Here is a 24,467-nt window from a genome sequence, read left to right on the forward strand (position 1 = left end):
GGCCAAATCTTTGCTGCTGGGCTGTCTTATGCATTGAAAGATATTTAGCAGCACCCCCAGGCCTCTACCCACTACAAGTCAATAGTGGCTGATAGCTGACATACTCAAAATATCCAAATCAAAGTTATTGGTGAAAATGAAAAATGTATCTTTTATTTTACAGAAAAACAACACATGGACTTTTTACCCAACCCAACAGTAAATGCATGGAACTTAAAGGCTGACAACTAAGAAGAAATGGAAAAAACTAAAAACTAGCTATAAAAACTCAAAGTCTTGGGTCATATTCAGAGGCACAAACGACTAAAGGAGTTTATAATAAACACATCAAGGACCTAACTACACAACAGAAAACCACTATACCTAATGAACCTGAGTTGTTGAGAGTTAACATCATATTCACATGAGTATTATTAAAAACATGGAGAAGTACGTAATAGTTAACAAAAATCGGTTAAATTTTTATGTGTAGGTTGAAAGCGTGAAATTCACTTAAATGACACAGTATGTTTCCCATTAGTCATCTATACCAAGTTCATGAAAGACTTCTTCCTCCAAAACAGTTTAATAGATTTATGTTAAAGACAACATGTGTATTGAAAGTAGCAATTTTATTTGAGTTAAAATTATTTACAAAAACCCAAAGACATACTTCATGAAACTGGTACAAACTATTTTTTCCTGCCGTTGGCTTTTGCTCCAAAGATCACAGCTGAGAAATACTGTATAAAATAAAAATAAGATTGAATTCAGAAAAGTACTCTACTGCTCTAATTTCCAATTGGTAGTATTTACAGAAATATTTACAATGGAAAAAACATTACTTTAAAACTTTAATTTGTAAGTCAGCCTCAAGTACCCTAAAATGCAGAGTTCTCTGAGGGTTAAACACACAAATGCACTGCAGTTTGGTGAGGTGATTTCTCCCCCACCTTGCCCCACCAAAATCTACATGTCTATCAGTGCTTGACAATTAGTTATTATTTAAATAACAAAACAAAAAACTGTTAAACACTGAGGTAAATCAATTCTCAAATGATTACCAGTGTAACAGAAAAATGTAGTTCGCCCTGATTGTTCTCATCCAAATATTTCTTACCGCCTGTCATGTCAGTTTTACCAAAAATCTGTTCTTTTCTTAAATCAATGATTAATAAATATCAATGTATTTTAAAATTAAACAAAATATATCTAATGCAATTTTAAGGATATCATTTACTGATACGCTTTTAAAATACCTGGCTAGGCTAGCTTTTATACTCAGGGCAAATACAACCTCAGTCTTTCCCAAGTTACACTGGCATACTATGCTCTCAAAAGGTGATGGGTGGGGTCGGAGTAGGTAGGAGGAAGAAGAAAACAATTTGCCTGGAACCAGTTACTTCCTTATAGATTTCCCAACAATCTGCATTATCAAAAATAGGAAGACATTAGAAGGCAGCCACTGCATTAAAAAACATTACAGCTGGCACTGATACAAGAGCCCCGATTTGTCACTTTATACAAGGAAATAACAAAGTCTAAATGAGTAAAAATTAGACTTTTAGCTATTTTCCCCAGTACACACCAAACTAATATTTTTATGGCTTCAAGTTTTACAAATCCAATAACGAAACATGATATAACTATCTGAAAGGTATTTAAAAATATTAAAGAAATAGATCTCTGCAATGCCTGTGTTCAGGCCCAATCTATTTTAAGATAAAATGTATAACCAGTGGTCTGAACAATAACACAAGAAAAATTTGCAATGTTGTGAAATTAAATATATGTTTTGTGTTTCATGACTATTTTTCAAACAACACACTGCTCTATGAACTAAGAATCTGAATGGGGGGGGGGGGAAGGATCTTTTCTATACCAGCAATTTAAGGCTTTGCGTTTATGCATTTGATCCTGTCACTCTACAGAAGAATATACACGTTATCTGGAAACATGAATTCCACATTGGTGTTTTAGCTTTCTTATATTTACTGTACTGAACATTAGAAAATATATCTAGAGAGTCCTCCAATAAAACTTAATAATGTTTCAAGAGCCTCCCCTAACATTAAGCGTAAACTACCCTGGGTTTGTCTATTTTGCGTCATCCTTTAACAGGGCACATCATCTTATTTAATAGTCCCTTAAGCTGTTGTTTTCTTGAGTCTATAGTTATGACTTATTATGATAACATAATGAACATGGTCATGGTCTCTCGAAGTGAAAAATAGTTTCACAACCCAAATCAAATCAAGAAAAAAAAATAGGCTATTCATCCCTTGTGTCTTTGGATTCCATCTAATTTTAAATATAGACAGTAGTTCAGGGAACAACAAGAAAAATAATTCACAAAATTATTAGAAGCTTTATTTACGATTGGAATCATTCAACAAAATAGCAAAAGCAAATGAGCCTGAAAAAAGGAACTAAGCTGTTGTCTAGAATGTCCTCAGAACATTCAATACCTCAGTAGCTAAGCTGCCTTTGCACCTGGCTGGCATGACAACAGTGGCTCAACATACACAGCAGTTGCACTAACAGCAGCACAAATTTTCCCCTTAAAACTTGCCCAGAGTAAAGCAAGAAAACAAGGGGATAGTATAAACTCTGCCAAAGTAAGTGTAATTAAATACTGCATGGAATTAACAGCCTGAACCTTTTCCCTCATTTTTGATAGCTGCAGATTGATGTAGTAACTGTCATTTAGCAAATGCAGAATGCATGACGAAGAAATCAGGAGGCCTTAAAAATCCAAATGTGAATGATACTGATGAATGTTCTTGGTATATCTTCAAGGACTTCTTTCATGACTTTTCTTTGTCTAAAGAATAGCTCCAGCATTACCAAGCACCTGAAGCAAAGGTAAAGCAGCTAGCAATGTTCCAAGTATTCAATCACTCTAGAGATAGATTTCTGGCCTGTGGTTCCAACAGCACACTGAAAGGGGGAGAGTGAAGTGGGTAGAGAGGAAGTAACAGTTAATATTTTACAAATTTTTAAAAAGTATTACATCAAAGCATAAATTCTTTTGCTTTACTAAACTGAACACTATGAATCAAAATGCACTGAGATTAAAATGTGGCTTTGATAATATAGTTATCAATATATTTGGACATAATACTTAACAATTATCTTAAAAGAAATAGAGCATACTTATTAAAAGAAGATCCCTTTGCCTTCCACTCTATGGCCATAGTATTTTTATTTCTACTGTCATTAATGTATCATACTTATATTTAAAACCACAGAAGTTGCAATAAAAGTTACTTACAGTAAGATTCATAAAGCTCAGAAATTTTTTGAGCATCTCTGTCATTATTGAAAAGTCCCCTTCAGGAAGATACTCCCTCACAGTGGTCACATTAATCTGAGGAAATATCAAAGAAATATTGGTCAGTGGCAGAAAACATGACCTTGACCTTGCACTGTGTTGGTGGTTTTGGAACACATTCTGTTCCAAACTTCTGCAGGGTCCCTGAAACTCCTCGGTTAACAATTTCCTTTTTCCATACTCCTTAACTGTGCTTGCATGTGTGCATATATGCCCCCATTCCCTAGCCCATCCTATCCACAGAAAGGAAAAAGGTAAAGCTGGCAAGGCTATAAAAGAAAATTATGTGTGCATATTTATTTACTTTTGTAAATACGCATAAAAGTGCCTAAAAGAAAATGTGCCGTTGAGTGTGCGTGTTTATGTGTTATTACGGGGGAGGAGTGTTAGGAGAGGAGGAGGAAGGAGTGCAGATTTAAAAAGTTACACTTCAGAATGCACTCAAGAGCTGCTTATGAAATAGAAAGAAAAAGATCAAAGAACATTTCTCACGTTTCATAGGTGAAGTCAACTAATTATGTAGGTTAGGAATTAACTAGATCTTTTCCAAAGGTAAATCTAGTATAATCCAGGAGGAGAATGTCATCAAAACAGGAGAGATTAAGGTGTTTCCCTACATTGTTAGCCAGAGGCAGCCAAACTATATATAAACCAGTCTGTTTTAAGAAAAATATACAACCTGCTTTAAAAACTGTTCTATTTCGCCTTTTGGCTCTCTGAACAGCACCACGGCAGTCGGCAAAAACAAGCACCTTACAAAAGGCAGCAAAAAAAGGGAGCCAAGAAGAAAGTGGGTGATCCATTTTCTAAGAAAGATTGGTATGATGTAAAAGCATGAGCTATGTTCAACGGAAAAAATAGTGGAAAACTATTCAAGGAACCAACATCATATCTGATGGTCTCAAGGGTCATGTTTTTGAAGTAAACCTAGCTGATCTACCAAATGAGGAAGCTGCATTTAAAAAATTCAAGCTAATTACTTAAGGATGTTCCAGGCAAAAACTGCCTAATTTCTATGGATCTTCCAGAAACAAAATGTGCTCCATGGTCAAAAAATGACATACCATGATTGAGCTCATGTTGATGTCAAGACTTACTGATGGTTATTTGCTCCATCTGTTCTGTAGGTTTTACTGAAAAAAACAATCAGATTTGGAGGACCTCTTATTCTCAATTATATACAGGTCTGCCAAATCTGGAGACAATGATGGGAATCATGACAGAAGGTGCAAACAAATGACTTGGAAGGAGTGGTCAATAAATTGATCCCAGACAACACTGGAAAAAATAAAGAAAAGGCTTGCCTCTATTTATCTGCTCCATGATGTCCTATTAGAAAAGTCAAAATGCTGAAGCAGCCCAAGTTTGAACTGGGAAAACTCAGGTTAGCAGTTCTGGAAAAGTTACTGGGGATGAGATAGGTTTTAAAGTTGAAGGAGCTTATGGATGGATGTAAGCTCTCAGTCCAAGAATCTGTTTAACATTCAAACTTAATGGTGACAAACAAAAAATCTTATTTGTGGGGAAATGAACTATTTCAGTATGTATTTAAAATGCTTTAAAAATTCCTAATGAATATAAAGGAAAGCTCTTTTAAAAAAGTTCACCTGTAATAAAAAACAAAAGAAATATGTTGTCCTGAGGTTGGGGGTGAGGGATGGGCAGGGGCAAGAGTGCTTCTGATTTGAGTTTTGTTGATGGGGGCAGGGAAGGAGAAACTACAATTACTCTCTTTTAGGAAATCTGCCATGAGTCCCCTCTCCCATTTTTTGTTCTTGTCTGGGTACTTTTGAAATTGTAAAGAAGCAAAATATTGGTACAAATACAGCTTCAGAAAAGATCTAGTAAAAAACATTTCTAAAACAGTGCTCACTTCAGTAGCACATATACTAAAATTGAACAATACAGAGAGCATTAGCACTGCCCCAGTGCAAGGATGACAGGCAAATTCATGAAGCGTTGCATATTTTTGAAAATAGGGGAAGGGTTGTCAAGGAATATATATAAGGACCCACAGACAAAGCCAAAGGGGGTAGGATCGAGGGTGGGAGGTGGGGATGGGTAGGGCAGGGGGAGAGGAGGAGGAAAATGGAGACAACTGTACTTGAACAACAATTAAAAAAATGTTGCTAAAATAACCACGTGCTAAGATATGTGCTATCAGTCACCCATATTCTAAGTGAACCTCCCCACCAAAAGCCACCATAGGTCCCCCTAGCACAAATCTTGTAACTAAGACACTTAATGGTTTTTACCAAATGTTTTAAAAATATACTGAAGTGGAGGATATAATAAGGGTAATAGCCATGGTAAAGCTGGATTTAAGAATGTCTTTGACTGAGCCCTGGCTGGTGTGGCTCAGTGAATTAAGCGCGGGCCTGTGAGCCAAAGTGTCGCTGGGTTGATTCCCACTTGGGGCACATGCCTGGGGTTACGGGTCAGGTCATTCGAGAGGCAACTACACATTGATGTTTCTCTCCTTCTCTTTCTCTGTCTCTTCCCCTCTCTAAAAATAAATAAATAAAATTTAAAAGAAAAAGAAAAAAGAATGTCTTTAACCATTCTCTAGGGAAGAGGCTTGATAGTACAGTGGTAAGAAGAGTAGTGTGGTAGGTACAAAAAGAACAGGAGGAAACAGCATAGCCTATTTGGGAAATTTAGAAAGTATCCAAGGGGTATGAGAGACTGAGAAATTGGAGAAGTAGTTTTAAGTCTGGGGTCTTATAGTAGTAAACAAAGCCATCATTCTCTAAATGAAGGTGAGACAAGAAGGATTCATAAAGAGGAGTTATATGATCAAATATGCTCTTAAGGAAGTTAGCTCTGGTGGCAGTATACTAGATTTCAGGAATGGAGAGAGTCAAGAGAGCAGACCACCAGGGGACTGACCACTGCATACACCAGGCGCTTGGTGAACAATGGAAAATGACACCAAGTCTCCTAGGCTTTCTAAGCATGATATCCTTCACTGTAGCATTTACTGTGCACAACCACCTGCTTTCCTCTCTTCCACTTACACACTGGGCAAACAAATTTCCTTCATATTTTGTGATTATCAGCTAGCTTTTTTGGGTTACTCATAATGATTCCCAAGGCAAGAAAGACACCTGGGCTCTATGACTTCAAAACATTCCCCACAACATAGAGACCTTATCATTTTTTTTTAGAGACTTAACATAAAACGAATAGGAAAGATGTCCCAAGACAGACCACATGGGGCAATAAAACAAGCTAATTTCAAGAACCATTATTTAAGAAAGAACATGACTGAAACAAGAGTGTTCAGAATAACCTAAAATTTAAATACTTTGCCCCCCGCTTTCCTTTTTGAGATCCTCCTCTTCCTTCTTCCCTTTGTTGGAACAGCTTAGTTGAAGAGATTCACCGAAAGAAAATGAAGATTTCGCAGGGCTCTCCAGAGCCATGATGAGAAATTTGTTCTTGATCCTAAAAGTAGTGGTGCCAGAAAAGGGCCATAACAAAGTGGGCTACTGTGCATTTAGATCAGAGGTTGACTACAATATAAACATGGAAGACATAAAAGATTCAGAAAAATATATAGGACTTAAGACACATGGATATGGGATGGGAGGGGCACGGAGGTGTTGTAGGACAGGGGAGGTAGGGGAAAGGCAATACAGAAAACTGGGTAAGAAAAATGAGAAAGTGTTGGTGGTAGATAGGCCCACAGCATGAATGCCTCTCCTGAAAAAGCCCTTCACATTATCACTGTGCTTTTTTTCTTCCTATCTTCCAGTCTCAAAAAAGAGAAGTTACCCTTTCCACTACAAAACAGACACTCTTTCTTGCCTCCTGAACACCTAAAAAACCCCTTACTTTCATTTTAAAATTTTGCTCTTCTACTGGTCCCTTCCCTTGAAAAAGAAAAACAAAAGGCAAAAACAACTGAACAACCCCACCTAATGAGTTCCCCATTTTAAAGCAGACCCTCCCAAAGCCAGAACCATCCACTTCTGTGCTCTCTCAGCACCAGACTGACTGGACATTCACACTTCTTGTAGTTAAATCACAATGATCTAAATCTCATATGGTAGCACCATTTTCCTGGCCAGTGAGTACTTTAAACAAAAGCATGTGAGCCTATACCAGCCAAGATGAGGGGAAATCTACTTGCTGTAGCAAGTGGGAATGGGTCCTACGAGGGGGGGGAAAAAAGCATTACTCTGAAAAATGAATATACAGAAAGAGGCCACCATGTTCTGCTAGATACAGCTAGAGCCAGCACAGGGCCATGAAGACAACTTGCAAAGGAAAAGTAGAGTTTAAAGACAGAAATTATCGGAGTCCCTGGTATCACTGAGGCTAGACTTTTCCATCTTAAGCCAGCTGAGCGTACGTTTTATATTATGCTTTTATTTTAACCAAAGGTTTGTGAACTGATTCATCATCCATTAGTCAAGAATATTCTCATTAAACCCAATATACTGTTACTTTGGAATGTACCTTTAAAGTTCTCCCAAATTCAAAATAGTCACGAGAATTTAAGGTACAGCATAGGGAATATAGTCAATAATACTGTAATAAATATGTTAGTGCCAGGTGGGTACTGGAAATGTAGAACATGTAAAGTACATATGACTATCTAACCACTGTGTTGTGCACCGGAAACTAGTACAAAATAATAATGAATGTAAACTGTAATTGAAAAATAAAATGTAAAAAAGTTCACCAAATTCTTGAAAGTTATCTTTAAAAATTTTTATTTATTTTTAGATAGAGGAAAGGGAGGACGAAAGAGAGGGAGAGGAACATCCATCAGTTGCTTCTCATACATGCTCAACTGGAAACCTGGCCTGCAACACAAGCATGTACCCTGACTGGGAATCGAACTGGCAACCTTGCAGTTTGTAAGGCAATGCCCAATCAATTGAGCCACACCAGTCAAAGTAATAAATAAGTTAATTAGATAATGGTGTGAAGCTGTCACACAGAATCCTTTTTAGCGAACATAAAACAACACTGAATTATTACTTACTGGACTCTCCTGGCAGAGACACCCAAGAAGCAGTGCTGTATATGAGGCCACAATGCAATCCTCCATGTGTTTGCCAGCGTGCTGAAGGGCTAAGAATAAACAAAAAACCGTTAATAGAAAACACAAGAAACCAACAAGTTTATTCAACTCTGCAACAGTTGCCTTATCTTCAAAATTGTTGAACATTGATAAATGATGCTAAGATAATGGGATATCCACACAAATTAACAACAAAACCCCCTCAAATGGAAGATATGAGATAATGAAAAATAATGTAAGAGCTAAAACCATAAAACTCTCAGAAAAAAACATAATCTTTGTGACATTGTTAGAAAATAGTTTCTTAGATACAACACTAAAACCACAAATGACAAAACAAACAAAAAAATAGGTAAGTCAGACTTCATTAAACTTAAAACTTTTTGTTTCAAGATATCATATACCATCAAGAAAGAGAAAAGACAACCCTCAGGATAATATATCTGCATATCATGTACCTGTAATCAGGGTCAGGTATCCAAAATATGTAAAGAATTTGTGCAGCAAAAAGACAAACTAATATAAAGTATGGGCATTTGAATAGATACTTCTACAAAGATATGTAAATGACCACAAAGCATGTGAAAAGATGCTCAACACCATTTATTAACTAGGGAACTGCAAATCAAGTGACATGTACCTTCATACCGACTAGGATAGCTAAAATGAAAGAGACAAATAACTCAGCATGCAGAGAAACTGAAACCCTTATGTGTTGCTGGTAGGAAATTAAACTGGCACAGCCACTTTGGAAAACAATTTGACAGTTGTACATGAAATGTTCATAGCAGCATTATTCCTAACAACCAAAGGTAAACACAAACCCAAATGTCCATCAGTTGCTGACTAGATAAACAAAATGTGATATATATATACAATGGAATATTATTTGGCTATAAAAATGAAATTAAGTACTGAGACATGCTATAACATGGATGAATACTGAAAACATTAGGCTAAGTGAAAAAAGTCAGTCACAAAGGGTCATACTGTATTATTCCACTTATATGAAATGTCCAGAATAGGCAAATCCAGAGACAGAAGTAGATTAGTAGTTTGTAGTGGCTAAGGAGGGAAGAACAAGGGATAATTGTTGTTCATGGGTACAGTTTCTTTTGGGGGTGATGAAAATGTTCTGAAATTAAACAGCAATGATGACCACGCAACTTTATGTATATATTGAAAACTACTCAATTGTTTACTTTAAAATGATGGATTTATCTTATTATGGGGCTTAACTGTATCTCCCACCCAATTTATGTGTTGACCTCAGGATATGACCACACTTGGACATGGGATGTTTCACTAAAAAGACAGCTAACTTAAATGAGGCCATTAGGATAGGCCCTAATAATCTAATATTAACTACTGTCCACATGAGAAATCAGAACAAAGACATTCACAGAGCAAAGACCATGTAAAAACCCAGGGGAATCTGATTATCTACAAGCCAAAAAGAGAGGCTTCAGAAGACACCAACTGTGATGACACCTTGATGTTGGACTTAAAACCTCCATGAGAAAATGAATTCTGTTGTTTAAGCCACTCAGTCTATGGTGCTTTGTTAAGGTAGCCCTCACAAGCTAATACTTATCCCAAATAAAGCTATTATTTAAAAAGACTGCTAAGCAACCAAAAATATTATGCCTAAGGAAACATCAAAATTTAGTAAATGAGAAAATAAAACAGATTTCTTACAATACCAGAACTAATGACATTAGATTTGGAAAGCAATAGGCATAAGAGAAAGACACTGAGAAGCACTGTTGGTGCTTGCTTCCTAACTGGGTGAAAATGAACACGTAACTTAAATTTTCTAACTTAAGTGACATGAAATTATAAGTGGTTATTTTGCAGAACTTGAATAAATCAAGTATCATAGGTCCTGACAACAGGAGGTAATGTTTGGTTAATGAAAACATTACCTTCAGTATATCCCTTACTGTGTTTGCTACCAACTATGTATACAGCACTTGAGAATGATTGTAATTTTTTTTTTATTTTTTTAAAGGATTTTATTTGTTTTTAGAGAGAGTGGAAGGGAGGGAGAAAGAGAGGGAGAGAAACATCAATGTGTGGTTGACCCTCACGTGGCCCCCCCAGGGACCTGGCCCGCAACCCAGGCACGTGCCCTGGACTGGGAATAGAACCAGTGACCCTTTGGTTCGCAGCCCGCACTCAATCCACTGAGCTACACCAGCCAGGGCTGATGATTGTAATTTTTGACAGTAGATCTCAGTTTATAAAGTGAGGCCGATAAAAGAATCTCAAAATTTCAAATCTGTAAAAAAACCTTTAGAGGGCACACTGTTTGGCTGCTTCTCTTTACAGTTAAGTAGGTTGGCCCAGGAAGGAAAGGCAGACCTTTCTGGAACTATACACATGCCTTCCTCACTGCCAGGAAGGCAGCAAGGAACTCCTATGAGCACTGAAATATCAAAGCTTGTGTGCACTGAAATAAAGAGGCCATAAAACAGACTAAATAAAAGACTATAACAACACATGAATTAACAGTATGTTCTGAAGAAAAATAGGCCACTATTTTCCACTTGAATACACCACCCAAAATAAATATACCTTTATTGAGGTCAAGTTCTTCATCCTCCTCCTCCTTCTTATGTTTTTCTTCTGTACCATCAGTCTTTTCAGTTGATACCCACTGTATTTCTCCACTTGTTTCTTGCCACTCTCCACTCTTATCATGCTGAGTGGTGGGAGCATCTTTGATCAACTCATCTGTTTTACTTTCTGCCAACTGGGCTGCTCGCTCTCGCTCCAGGAATAGCTGACAAAAATTATTTTGGAAGATCATTAAAAAGACATCAACAACTGACATATATGTACTCAAATATAAAAGTTGTTTGTTTTTAAACATCACTAACCCTAGGAAGCGTGTTTTCTGATCAAAAGGTTAAGTATCAGATGAGATCGGGCGTGTTCAGGGTAGTATGGCAGTAGACCAAAAGGTTAAGTATTGATAAAAGCCCTTGCTTGCTCATCCTTGGCCATCCTTGCTGCTCTACATTCCATGAAGGCCAAAACAAAAGTATAAATGCTCCTGGGATTCAATCAAGTAAATTAAGTATGTTTACTAATGATGGAGGCATTCTGTTTGTAAAAATGAAAACCTAATTATTTTCCTTTGATGGATAATACTGACAAAAAAATTCAAGCAAAATACCCAAAACCTTGATTTAAAAAAAAAAAATTTAAAAACCCAAGCAGAATGGATGGATTAACTGAAAAGAAGAAAGAATACTGACTAAAACTACACAGTATTGTGTAAAAGCAAATGGCTTCTTTAAAAGAAAATTTAAGAGATAAACAAAAACCAGTAAAACTTTAAAAAGCAAAAGATCTCAGAGAAAGACCTTGAACTGGAACTTGACTAATATTATTAAAAATGGAAGTGCAATTGTCAATGGAAGTACACAGTGAAACTCTAAGTCAAAAAGGGAATTCCTTGTCTTCACTTTATTTCCCCTGTGCTGGTACAGTGCTGATCATACAGAAAGCATTTAACATACTGGTATGATTTAGGAAAAACCCCAAGTTATTAAAGACAACTACCTGAAAATAAAATGCCAAGTAGAACTCCAAGATTTGCTTAGTATATAGAAGAGTGGTATATAAAACTTAGTATCCTTACGAAATAAAATTTACATCTTATATATAAAGTAGTACTTCTTAAAATTGGCTCAGGGATCCCTACAGATCCACAAGTTCCTTTCAGGGAGTCTGTGAGGTCAACACTGCATTCATAACAGTATCAAGAGGTCAAGGTGACTTCTTTCATTTTCTCGTGAGTTTTCCAGAATGCATATCATGTGATTGTATCACTGCTCTAATGGCTAATGGAATGGGTGCCTATGTTTCATAATTTTCTCAGTTTTGATTTCTAATTCAGTAAATATGGAAACACAGAGCATACATAAACAAAAAGATCTTAGGAATCCCCAATAATTTTTAAATTAAAAATTTAAAAAAAAAAAAGAAGTCTTTTTTTTTTAAATCCTCACCCGAGGACATTTTTTTCATTGTTTTTAAAGAGAGAGGAAGAGAGAAACATCAATACAAAAGAGAAGCACCAGTTGCTTCTCATATGGGCCCAGACTGAGGATCACATGCACCTGGACTGGGATGCGAGCGCACAACCTAGGTATTTTCCCTGACCAGGAACTGAACCTACGACCCTTCGATTACAGTACACGCTCTAACCACTGGGTCCCACTGGCTAGAGCAAGAGTATAAAGGCTTGAGATCAAAATAAGAGATGAGAATGGGCTCCTAATTACATTAAGGAAAAGATCAAGTTTTTGTGGATTACTTTTGGAAGATATAGTTCAAGCATTATTAGTTTCAGAAAGGCCAAAATGATTAATAGGTTACCAAAGGCTTCAGAAACAATGAAGTGGATGTATCATTAACACTTATAAATATATGCAAACTGTTATCTAAATATATGCGATCTAAGGAAATGACAAAGGCAGCTAGGAACTTGTAAGACTGGCAAAAAGTAAAGTATAATGCCCACCGTTGTCGAAAAATAACAACTCATACAGTTTTTTTTTTGGAGGGGGGAGTGTGTGTTTGGTGATTGGGGTGGGGTGAACTGGGGACATCAATTTTAAATATATACCTTCTGACACAATTCATAAGCCAGAAAATTACTCCACAGATGTACTTTGAAAAGTATGGCCCTACACTTAGGTCAGACCAATAAATAAATGACTGAGGACTTATACTGGATAAGGTGAGGCTGGATGTTGATTCCTAATTTTTTATTAATAATCTATTTTTGACTCATAAATATGCTTTTTATGCTTTTCACTAACAACGTCTAAGAAGTGATTACAACAGTCGAATACAGTCAGGAGAGTAAATGTAAATAAGGGTGTTCATTCTAACCCAGTGTACCCCTTGCTGAACTGGTGAGAGAAGAATGAGAGTGAGAGAGGTGGGAAAAAAGAGAGGGAAGAAAAGATGAGGGGAATGGGGGGGAGAAGGTACAACTAATAAGGAAATTGGACAGATGCAACAAACTGAAGTTGTTAGTTTTAACTTGTTGCTTACCTGTACTAAAGCCTGAACAGCATGAACTTGTCCAGCTATCCTTAAACTATCATCTCCTTCACTACAGAATGAAGAATCAAAAGAACACGATGTTTCCATGTTGACAAGACAGTGACGATTCCGAGCACTATATTCTACTAGATTTATCAGTAGACCTAGGCCCTACAAAAATTAAAACATGCATTATTACCACAGGTGAGAATTAAAAGCAAATGAACACAATATACGTAACTTTTATTGGCAACTAGAAACCTAATCAGCATCCTGCCATACACAAAATTAATTAAAAACTAGCATGTACGGTTTTCCCAAAGAATGATTTCACCACTTTTAGTTTTTGTATTTATTATTTGTACATAAGGCCCTTCATAGGGCCCTTTTGTACCATGGGATTATGTTCGTAAGGAATCTACTGAAACCCACAATATAGCAAACAATTGGTTCTAACCCCAAAACTAAGATGAAGTTTTTATCATCAATCAAGTACTTAAGTACTCATTTCTGAAACAGTCACTTCAACTCACCAGCACTCGAATATCAAATCTCTGCTCCTGAGGTAGGTACTTTGGAACCTGAAGCACACAGTTCATCGCTGTGCCAATCAAGCCATCTTGTTCTCCTGTTTTGGTGCTGCCCCACTCTAAAACAGAAAATATGAGTGTGAAAATTGTTACTGATTCTTCTTTATGACACCAACAACCAATATTTATTAACAAGGGTATTAAAGTTAGAAATGAAATACTTCTTTTTTGAAATACATTTTTGATAGTATATTTCCAAGCCAAGATACTAGGCTGGTTCTAAAATATCAACTGAAAAGTTAAATCTACATATGAATAAACAAATTACATGATGGCAATTTTAAAAAATTACTACATTAAGAAAAGAAATAAGGGGAATAACTTATTTTTACATGTAAATATACCATCTTTCAATGAGAACATACATAAAAAACATTACTTACCGTTATCATTCGTTAAATTGAGCAACACCCCAATGATGGCCCTCATGCAGTCTTCCACTGCTTTGCCCACATGGTTAGTTACATTCTGCTGAGGCAGAGGTTTGCTATCAGGAAAGCATATACTGTTCTCAGCACGGTTATACTGCTGAATCAATTCTTCACAATGTTGTAATGCTCTTAAGAGAAAACAAAATGTAGACTATTATGCTAAACAAAAATAGTTATACTAAAAATTTCCATTTATTTAAGACTTTAATGTTTCAAATCTGTCATAAATGCTGCCAAATTAGTTTATTTTTTTATTCCCAAAGCTATAATGTATCAACTATTCAATCAGGTACCAAGTATGTTTGGTATCACACTAGCTGCTACATTTGATTTATTTTGGGAAAAATTGATAATTTTGATTTTTCTAGGTCAAGTTAAATTATAAACTCAGTACAGGTCTGTATTACCTATAGTTGTCTCCCATTTTACCAATCTCTCCAACACAAATAACTTACCACAATCCCTCCCCAAAGATGCTAAAAGGTTTTTTTTAAAGATTTAATTTATTTATTTAATATTTATTTATTTACTTATTAGAGAGAGGGGAAGGGAGGGAGAAAGGGTGAGAAACATCAATGTGTGGTTGCCTCTCGTGCGCCCCCCATTGGGGATCTGGCCCGCAACCCAGGCATGTGCCCTGACTGGGAATAGAACTGGCAACCCTTTGCTTTGCAGCCCAGCATTCAGTCCACTGAGCCACACCAGCCAGGGCCAAGCTGGAAGTTTTAAGAGTTAACACTAAACATTTTGAATTTCATTTAGAGTGCATGCTCTTAGCAAGTAGAGAATATTATTTATATTAATATTGCATAATAAATAGCCTTGTATAGATGGGTATTAAATACTTCATAAGTATTACAGCAAATGATAAGAGGTCATTTAACTGATATATGCATGTGTTCTGGCAGACATCAAGGTATCAGCTGCACCCCTGGATTCTCAACATGCTACCCAAAATGACCAAAAAAGAAAAAGCGATGCTCAAGCAGGTCTAGTATTTCTGAAGATTATCCTTAAATCACCATGTCCATTAAGGAGGACATGAAAGATGAGAGATGATGTAAGCTGACTCTGTTGGTTGGTTTTACTGTATTATACCAACACAAAACCCTTAAAGAAAACTGTACCATATCTATTCCCCCTCCAGTTACTCCTTAAAACATATTCTTTGGTTAGGAAGGTATTCCTCATTGTCTCATCTAAAATAATTTATTTATATGTTTAGGGATGTTAGGCAGAACTACCATGCTGTTATTGTTAACTCCCTTTAAGTAGTACTGAGCTATATCGAAGTTTGGGTTGAGAGGTGAGTGGAGAAGGGCACTCAATATGCTATTACATTTATCAGGGTTCTACAGAAAAGTTAAAAAAGCCAGATGAGTGAACTTTCACAAATATTCAGCTCTGATCTCTACTGCTAAGACATTTGACATTTGAAGCAAAGTTCCTAATTACAACAAAACAGCTAAAACCTGTCCTTGTAAGGAGTCAAAATACACAAAAGACATTTTACAAAGAAGAAACAGATTTAACTTGCAACAACACCCTGGTAAGGGAGGGTAAAACAGGGTAAAATAAACTAGAACACACACCTTAAGGGTACACTATGTGATACAAAATTTACAAAACTACAAGACATAAGAGATGGAGGGGAAATTTATAGATTAAGAAAATCTATCAGAAACTAGAGACTACTGGAAATTGAATGACTAAACATATGATAATATTAAGCAATTAATACATAGGGTATGAAAATAATTAATAAAGTTATATTTTTAAGGAGTCCTCTTTCATGTACCTAAATGTATGATATGATAAGAAATCTGTACTTTGTTTCAAGATAATATAAGAGAGAGAATGGATAGGTTACAGATGGAAACAAGACTGGACATGATCAATGATTATTCAAGCTCAATAATGTGTACGTATTTCATCTCCTTTTGTCATGTATGAAATTCTCCAAAATAAGGAGTTGAAAAAAACGAGTCAGGTAGTTAGTGGGCCTCTGACACTATACTAAGGACTTTGGACATACATGCAAAAACAGTAAGTAACCACAGGGATTCGGAGTTTGGGATTATTTTATAAAGCAGATATCTGAGGAAGGTTAACCCCCTGTGGTACTGTATTGGACAGGCTAGAGGCCAGAGATATCAAGAATTAGGGTAGAGATATTAGGAAGAGGCTGCTGTACTGGGGTGATAGAATTTGCCCAATGTCATAAAACTTGGGCTGAGAGAGTGTAGAATGGGGGAAGGAGCTACATATAGATCTGGAAAACAGGTATAACAAAAGGGCAGAAGAGGAATAGTGAAGTTCACTTATAATAAAAATAAGGACTACTACTTACTGTTTACTATATACCAAGCATTGTTCTAGACTTCACACACATGTATGAACTCTTTTGATATATATTGTTCATAATATATAAACATACAAGACATTTTAAAAATAAAAAAATTTTAATATTGAGTTTATTTAATATGCACATTTTAAAAGTTATACATAATTTTACATATAACATGTATATTAATTCTTTTTTATTGTAACAACAACCTTGAGTAATACCCCTCTGAAGAACTTCCAGCAAATAACTGCCTTGCCCAAAGTTACAGGGGCTGAAGTTATAAAGATGGAAGACACACTCAGTCTTTCTGGCTCCAGAGTCTGTACTCCTAACTCCTAACTTGTACTATACTATACTGCTTCTGGTACACAGAATTCAACAGACAGAAGTATTTTAGGAAGAAAAGTGACACAATCAAATTTCCTTTATAATCAATCCAAATGCTTTAAAAAGAGTATTTCAGAAAAACTTACTTAGCTGATGAAACAATGAGTTGCGAATCTTTATACGCTATCAAGTAGCTTTGATTCTCTGGATTATGCACTGTTACCTAAAAGGAAAAATCTTGAAATGATTGTGGCAATCCATAACTTTTATTCATTCACATACAACACACTATGCCTGGTGCTCTAAAATACACAAAGATGAGAAAATTCAGTCCTTGTCATCTAAGGGAGTAACAACCCACATGTTACAGATTTAAAATAATAGAGCCATCACTTTATTAATTAAAAGAGCTGTCTCTTACACAATAAAGTACTTAAATGGATTCATTAGAATAAACAAATATACAGGCATTGGCAAAAGCAGGTTTACAGTTATGAGTATATGAATGTTTATTACTGTATTATCATTTATTGTATTATTTACGTGTGAACAACTATAAACCTACTTTTGCCCACCTCTGCCATGTTTATGAAATGTACCTGACACATTCCAGAAGAGAAGAAACAATTTTAATTTCAACAATGCCATAACTTTTGTTTTTTCATTTTTATTTATTGTTTTAAGACAGAGGGAGATAAAAAGAGAAAGACATCGAGAGATATTAATTTGTTGTTCCACTGATTTATGTACTCATTGGTTGCTTCTTATAAGTGCCCTAACCCAAGATCAAACCCATAACTTTCATGTATCAGGATGATGCTGTAACCAACTGAGCTACCAGGCCAGGGCCAGAAACTTTCAATTATACTGGATTATTTTCCCACAGACGTTTCAAAAAGTACCTACCTACTCCAATCTAATCAACAAACATGCATCCTGAACTTCACGGGCAGCATAAATTCTAATCTACACTGAACTGGGTAGTTACTCATAAAAGCAAAAGAACAAATATACTTATGGCACATAGTTCAACAGTATCATTTAATACCAAATATTATTATAAACTGTGATTATAAACAATCTGACTCTAGTAATGGCTAAATCAAGAAAATCCTTATTAATTTCTTTAAATAATCTGACTGCATTTAAGTATCATTTTCCTCAAACAAGATATTTAAGCAAAATTCCACATTAAGGAAAGAACATATTAATAACACTTGGCAATATAAACAAACTTGACATGCAAGTATTCTTAGAAGACTAAACTGCTCTTCATTTAACTTGTTCATTAACACTGGTTGCTCAAAGAATACAATTTCAATTTGGACTTTAAAAAAGTAAAACCCTAGAGCTATATAATATAAGTGATTTAGCAATCTCATACAGTCATAATTAAGGTTAAATAATTTTCCCCAAATAGTTATCCATACTTACACTTTCTAGAACTCGTAAACATCTCTCTGCTCCCCATAATGAGGCTACTAGTTTCTCTTCATCCTCATCTCTACTTAGATGATCCACACATTCTTTCACTAGAAGAAAAGAAGTGGATATCCATTAGTACGTCTCATCATCTCAATACCTACTCCCTTAACTAACATTAAAAGCCATCTGTACATACGCTATGAATATGTGGGAACCTCCCTGAACATTATTTATTCTAAGTTTTACGCTGTGAGATGCTAAAATGTATGAGACTAATTTATTGTAATTATTTTACAACTACCCAATTTCAAAGCTTTAACAGCATTTCCTTTAAAAGTTAAGAAATTTGCAAGATGCTACTAAAAGAACAGATCTTTTCAACCTGATACCATTATTTTTTAATTATGTAAATAAAATATTTTATTCAGGATTTTAAGTAATATATAAAAATGTTATACATGTATTTATCTTACCTTTATCTACAATATGATCCAGACCACCCAAAAGCCGGAGCTCTTCTTTAAACCAGTCTCCTGCTCGTTTAGAAGTAAGGGACAGTAACGTCTCCATAGCTAAATGCCCAGTCTAAAAATCAGAAGTACCATTAATGAAGATTCACTCTTAGCAATGATTCTGAGGCAACACTTCAATAATTCTGAGATTATCTTTAGAAAAGTTCACTGCATGCTACAAGCCCATAGTATTCTTTTGTTTTTGTTTTTTTCCCCACAGTATTCTTTATAATGTAGTAAGTGCTTTTAGAAGTAAAACTGAAGTGATTTTAATTTTTATGTGAATAGTCTAAGCTGAAGAAATGTTTAACTATGAAATTGTTTTCATAGAGAAAACCTATTAAAAGCAGTTTATCATTTATCAGTTCAATGAAATATATACTGGTGTTATTTCTCTGGTATAGAGACTTAAGGGTGGAACTGTTGAATTGAAGTATACATGCATTTAAATGTAAATCAATTTATTGGGTTAATTTACCACAAAGGCCATAACAAGTAATACTCCAGAAGCAAAGTGTGGATGTGTCAGTTGCCCTGAATCCTCAAAAGCTAATCACTTTAAATTTTTTCCTAAGGGTAAAAAAATGGTATCTTATTGCTTTGGTTTGTATTTTTCCAATTATAGTAAACTTCAGTATTTTTCACATATTAATTAACTGCCTTTCCCCTGTCAATTCTTCTTATTTGCCTGAAGATTGCTTATCTTTTTCTTCTTATTATATATATTTTCTTATCTATTCCAAATAAAAATCCTTTGTTACTTTTAGTGTTTCAGATTTACCAAGCTTAAATTTTATATTGCAGGGTTAGCAGCTTGGATACACATCATGTGGCCACCATGCCAAAATTATACATAAATAATGATTCAGGACCACCACTAGAGGAAACACAGAACAGTAAGTTACATTTACAGCCAGGCCGAAGTTTTTCTCTCTATTTGCCTTTAATTATTATTTTAACTTCTACCATATTTCTTTTTAAAAGTATACAGCTAGCCCCCAACAAAGAGCAATCTGGTTCTTATTGCATTAGGAACTTCAGCATGAAGCTGAAAAGACCTGTTTTTTTTCCCGAAGCCTCTTTTCTTTAAAAGATGAAAATTTACATTAAGTCCTCCTGGCCTATTTGGAACTGAATATATATTAGGTATTTAGCTATGCAAAAAACACATCTTACCAGCAAATCTTAGTATTACAGATTCAGAAGACATCTAGAACATTTTAGCCTACTCTTTAAAACAAGGTTGATGTCCAAAGTGACAAATACATAACTAAAATTCAATACCATAAAAACATTCCATTTTGCCCAATTCTCATTCTAATTCCCTGAAAGACTTGATTGAGATTGGCTCAGGTAGGCTCATGAGTCACATCTGAAGCCTAATGAGGCATTCTTTATTTAGGAAGAAAGGGGATACTAATTTGATGTTAATATGGCAAAGGTTCCTAAGTTTTTAACTAAACGAGAACTTTATCATTTGTTTCTATTGGTATTAAAGGAATTGTTGACATTTTAGGCTATTTTCAGTGTATTATAAACTATCATTTTAACACAGTCTACAATTCAAACATTTTATTTGAAAACTGAAATAGTCCTCAAAGAGGGAAAGCAAAGCCAGATTGGCTCTGTTATTTGACTTGTATCTGAAAACATTATAATAGCAACATTTTAAATTATCCATGGCATATCAGGAGTAGCAATATACTTCAAGGAAGAAATTAAATAATTAATAAAAAAAACAAAACTTATGCACAAGGGACAGTCACCATATAAACAATGTCTACTTAAGATTTAAAATAAACAATATTAACTTAGGAGGGAAAAAGATATTCTAAAATTAGCAACTCTGTTCTGGTTTTAATCGTATGAGTAAACTATTCAACATAATATAAGAAAACTACTATGCTGGCATTTACCATCCTAATAAATTCAACAAACTATGGAGGAAATTCAATAAACAAGTTTATAATCTTATTTAATGCCAAATACTTGGAAAGAATCTAAAGGTTGAACAATATGGGAGACCTTCCCCCCCGCAAAAAAAAAAAAACAAACCCATAAACATACATTTATTATTTATTCAGTTATGCAGCAAATAAAAATTATACACTCAAATTTATTTTTATATTACTAAAAATTTGCATATGCTGTAAAAATATTAAAAGTATAAATTACTAATACACTTGTAAAGTGGTTTAAAAACAGTTTGGTGAGGTAGAGGGACCATTTATCTACCATCTGAGCATAAAAATACTATTTGTCTAACTTTAATACATCAAAAGTACTACTTAATAGTACATGTCGATTTTGTATCTTGTCTTTTAAAGCTAACTTGCTTTTCCCCCTCAAGCCCCACTTTGCCCAAACTCCCTATTCTATATTCACCAAACACAACAATATCCCTAAGACATATCTGGCTAGCACAACAAATCATTCTATAATTTTTGAGGCAATTACTAGTCTTCAGCTTAGTGGGTAGTAGGAAAAAAAAAAAAACACTGTTTCTATAGTTTTGATGTTGGAAATACCTGAAAGTCAGGTTACATACAAACAATCTTATTTTCTCAAAGTGACAAGAAAAATTATCTTCCACTGGCCCATTAATCTCAGGGGATATTATTGACTGTATAAGTAAAAAGAATTGGAATCAATAAAAAGCAGCACAGTCATCTTAAACTTGGAGAGAGACATGTTGAGCGTAAGGGTAGCCAACTGGCCATGACCCCAATTATGAGGGACATTGCTCCAAAGAGGGAAGTGTCTTGGAATGTTCCTTCTGAGTCTTGGTTCTTTGAAGCAGTTAACGAGACACCAGGAGATACTCTGGAATAAGAGAATGCTCATTGAAAATGGCTGTTGCAAATTCTCTGAATCCTTATAGCAGAAATCCAGAGAGAATGAGAATTCAAATTCCTAATAGCTTAAATGTAGTTTCTATATTAAAAATAATCAAGAGAAAAGGACTAGGCAAAATGTAATAAAAAATTAGCGAGTTTAGGAATTTCAGACGGGAACAGAAATTATGCTCAGACCGAAATCTTAGGAGAATTTGCTGAATTATAAACAAAGAGGTTAAATGATTTGTCCAAAGTCACACACTTGCTGTGACTAATTAAAAACTTTCTTAAAGTAATTTTCATTTATAGTGGAAAGGAGGAGGAAACCCACCGTTATATTTTCCAAATCAAGATGTTTGTTGTGTACAGTTTCACAGAGTCTTCGAATTTTTTCCTTGATTTTGTTCATGTCTTTTTCATTCAGTAGCTTAGCTGAAGAAGCATCTTGTTCCAGTTCTAGAAGTCGAATCATTAGATCTAGGCTAGCTCTATCAAGATCCATGTTCAAACGATCTCTACTCAATATGTACATGAGGGCAGCTGTACAAAGGGACAGATTCTTCAACAGACCCCAAAAAATATAATGTGATCAATTAGTGGCAATTTCAGGAAACAACACCATTTTGACATTTATTTACATGGTGGAAACCTTAAAAATGTTTTATTTATTGAAACTCCTACCTCTTAAAATATTCTATAGAAACGTGAATTAAACAAACAAAGTACTGCTGTTTAAATTTTTGCTTTCTATAGATCTCCCCTACATGAATGCTCCAAAGCTAGAATGTAAGTAGAGGTACATATTTCTTTGGTCATTCCATGCTAAATGAAGAGTTTACAGAACATATATTTTTTTTAGCTCTCTCTATATAATCCTATTTTACAATACACTTCACTCTTATTCTCTATGATTAAGCAGATAAAGTCCAATTTCAATTAACAAAATCAGTAATCTGTGTTTTAAAATCTGTATCAGAAACTTAGCTACTTTTTTCCTGTAAAATAAATAAAACTCAGTCTGTGTCAATATATGAAAATAATAAGCTCAAATAAACACATTTAGATCATTTCTTTAAAATAAACCAATCAGGTTTGGTTGAACCAAGTAATTAAAAATAAAATTATGTGTTCTCAAAATCATTCACATCAACACACTTTGCTTATAATAAGTTGTAAAATCTACAAGCAATAAAAGTGATATAGTTTATGTAACATTATTCAAACATACAATAACACTGTATACTTATACTTATTTCAATGCACAGAAACACAATTAACTATGTAAACATTTAAACTTTAAATCCCCCAAAGTGGAGAGATTTCAGACTAAGTGACTAATCAGATGCTTACACAAGAAATTACTTTTGGAAATTAGAATGACACAGTAGAGGCCTTGGGAGGTCCCCCCAAGAACACATTAATAACGCCTTGGTCCTCTTATAACTGCATAACAAAGCAAATGAACAGTTCTTTTCTCTTTCCCCCTCTCATTGTTCTATATCTGTTACAACTTGGTAATGAAGTTATTCTCACTCAAGGTTAAGTACGTTGCTTTCCATTTCAGAAGACTAAGTATGAGATTGTGTATCCTATTCTGCATTTGAAACATGATTTCCCTGAACAAAAATATAATAAAGCCCTCTTAAAATACCACTATTGATAATAATTAGTGATTATTTTCTAACCTCAGAAACATTAAACATGACTTTTATTACATATTTTTGAGAATGCATCAGTCAAAATGAATCTTTTTCGCAATGAGCCAGATTCAACATCCAGACAAAATGTTTTTAAAAAACATTCAAAACCTTTTTTGTCATGCTATTAATATCAAAGAGTAGTAAAAAATTTTTTCCAGTACCTTTTAATTTATCAGTGTTCATAGAATTAAATATCTAGTATGATATGGTATGCTAGCTATGATACCTGAATAATTTTTTTAATTTTATTTTTAGATAGAGAAGAAGGGAGTAATAAGAAAGCGGGAGAGAAGCAGTGATGTGCAAGAGAAACATTCATTAGTTGCCTCTTGCATGCCTCAACTAGGGACCTGGTCTGCATCCCAGGCATGTGCCCTGACCAGGAATCAAACCAGCAATTTTCTGGTTCTCAGACCAGAGCTCAATCCACCGAGCCACACCTGCAAGGGCTGAATAATGTTTTAATAGTATAGATCTGTAAAAGGAAAAACTGTCATGAGAAAATAATCTCAGATGATTAAGCAATAACTTCTGGCATGAAGCTCTACATATTTAACTAAAGCTCAACCAATATTTAGGAAATATTTACATGTGAGTATCAAATAAAGGTATTTGTCAATAACCATATAGACTGGAATTTTAAAATATTGCTTCTCAACCCCAGAAACTTAAAAATACCTGATGGTGCTGGCAATCATCCAAAGTTTTAAAGACCATTGCTACCATTCCATGTGCTCTCAGGTGCATTCGAAAACTGGGCATGGCACATTTAGTAGCCAAGCTAATAACACTGGAAGAAAACAGACTAGGTTAGGGAGACTAAAAATAGCTGTGCGTTAGTATTTTCTTTGCACAATACCAAAACAAGCAAATGGGGGTGGGTTGT

The 24,467-nt window shown here is 34.9% G+C and overlaps 1 protein-coding gene and 1 non-coding gene across 2 annotated transcripts in view; one reads left to right on the forward strand and one right to left on the reverse strand.

Moving 5' to 3' along the window:
- Positions 1 to 592: 592 nt before the first annotated feature.
- Positions 593 to 24,467, reverse strand: part of WAPL (WAPL cohesin release factor) — a 92,379-nt gene continuing 68,504 nt past the window's right edge. Inside the window, exons 8-19 of the mRNA XM_053922211.2 lie at positions 24,260 to 24,371; positions 22,213 to 22,440; positions 19,006 to 19,117; positions 18,542 to 18,639; positions 17,254 to 17,330; positions 14,386 to 14,561; positions 13,946 to 14,061; positions 13,422 to 13,583; positions 10,926 to 11,133; positions 8,310 to 8,398; positions 3,254 to 3,349; positions 593 to 2,919 (exon numbers count right to left, since the gene is read on the reverse strand). Of these exons, the coding sequence (XP_053778186.1) occupies positions 2,854 to 2,919; positions 3,254 to 3,349; positions 8,310 to 8,398; positions 10,926 to 11,133; positions 13,422 to 13,583; positions 13,946 to 14,061; positions 14,386 to 14,561; positions 17,254 to 17,330; positions 18,542 to 18,639; positions 19,006 to 19,117; positions 22,213 to 22,440; positions 24,260 to 24,371 (1,540 nt within the window). The 3' untranslated portion in view covers positions 593 to 2,853. The remainder of the gene's footprint in view (positions 2,920 to 3,253; positions 3,350 to 8,309; positions 8,399 to 10,925; positions 11,134 to 13,421; positions 13,584 to 13,945; positions 14,062 to 14,385; positions 14,562 to 17,253; positions 17,331 to 18,541; positions 18,640 to 19,005; positions 19,118 to 22,212; positions 22,441 to 24,259; positions 24,372 to 24,467) is intronic.
- LOC112305690 (U6 spliceosomal RNA) lies at positions 5,179 to 5,284 on the forward strand. The gene has a single exon (XR_002974847.1). It is a non-coding gene; the product is annotated as a U6 spliceosomal RNA (small nuclear RNA).

Source organism: Desmodus rotundus, chromosome 4 (genome assembly GCF_022682495.2).
Source record: "Desmodus rotundus isolate HL8 chromosome 4, HLdesRot8A.1, whole genome shotgun sequence".
In the NCBI taxonomy this organism is placed as follows: domain Eukaryota; kingdom Metazoa; phylum Chordata; class Mammalia; order Chiroptera; family Phyllostomidae; genus Desmodus; species Desmodus rotundus.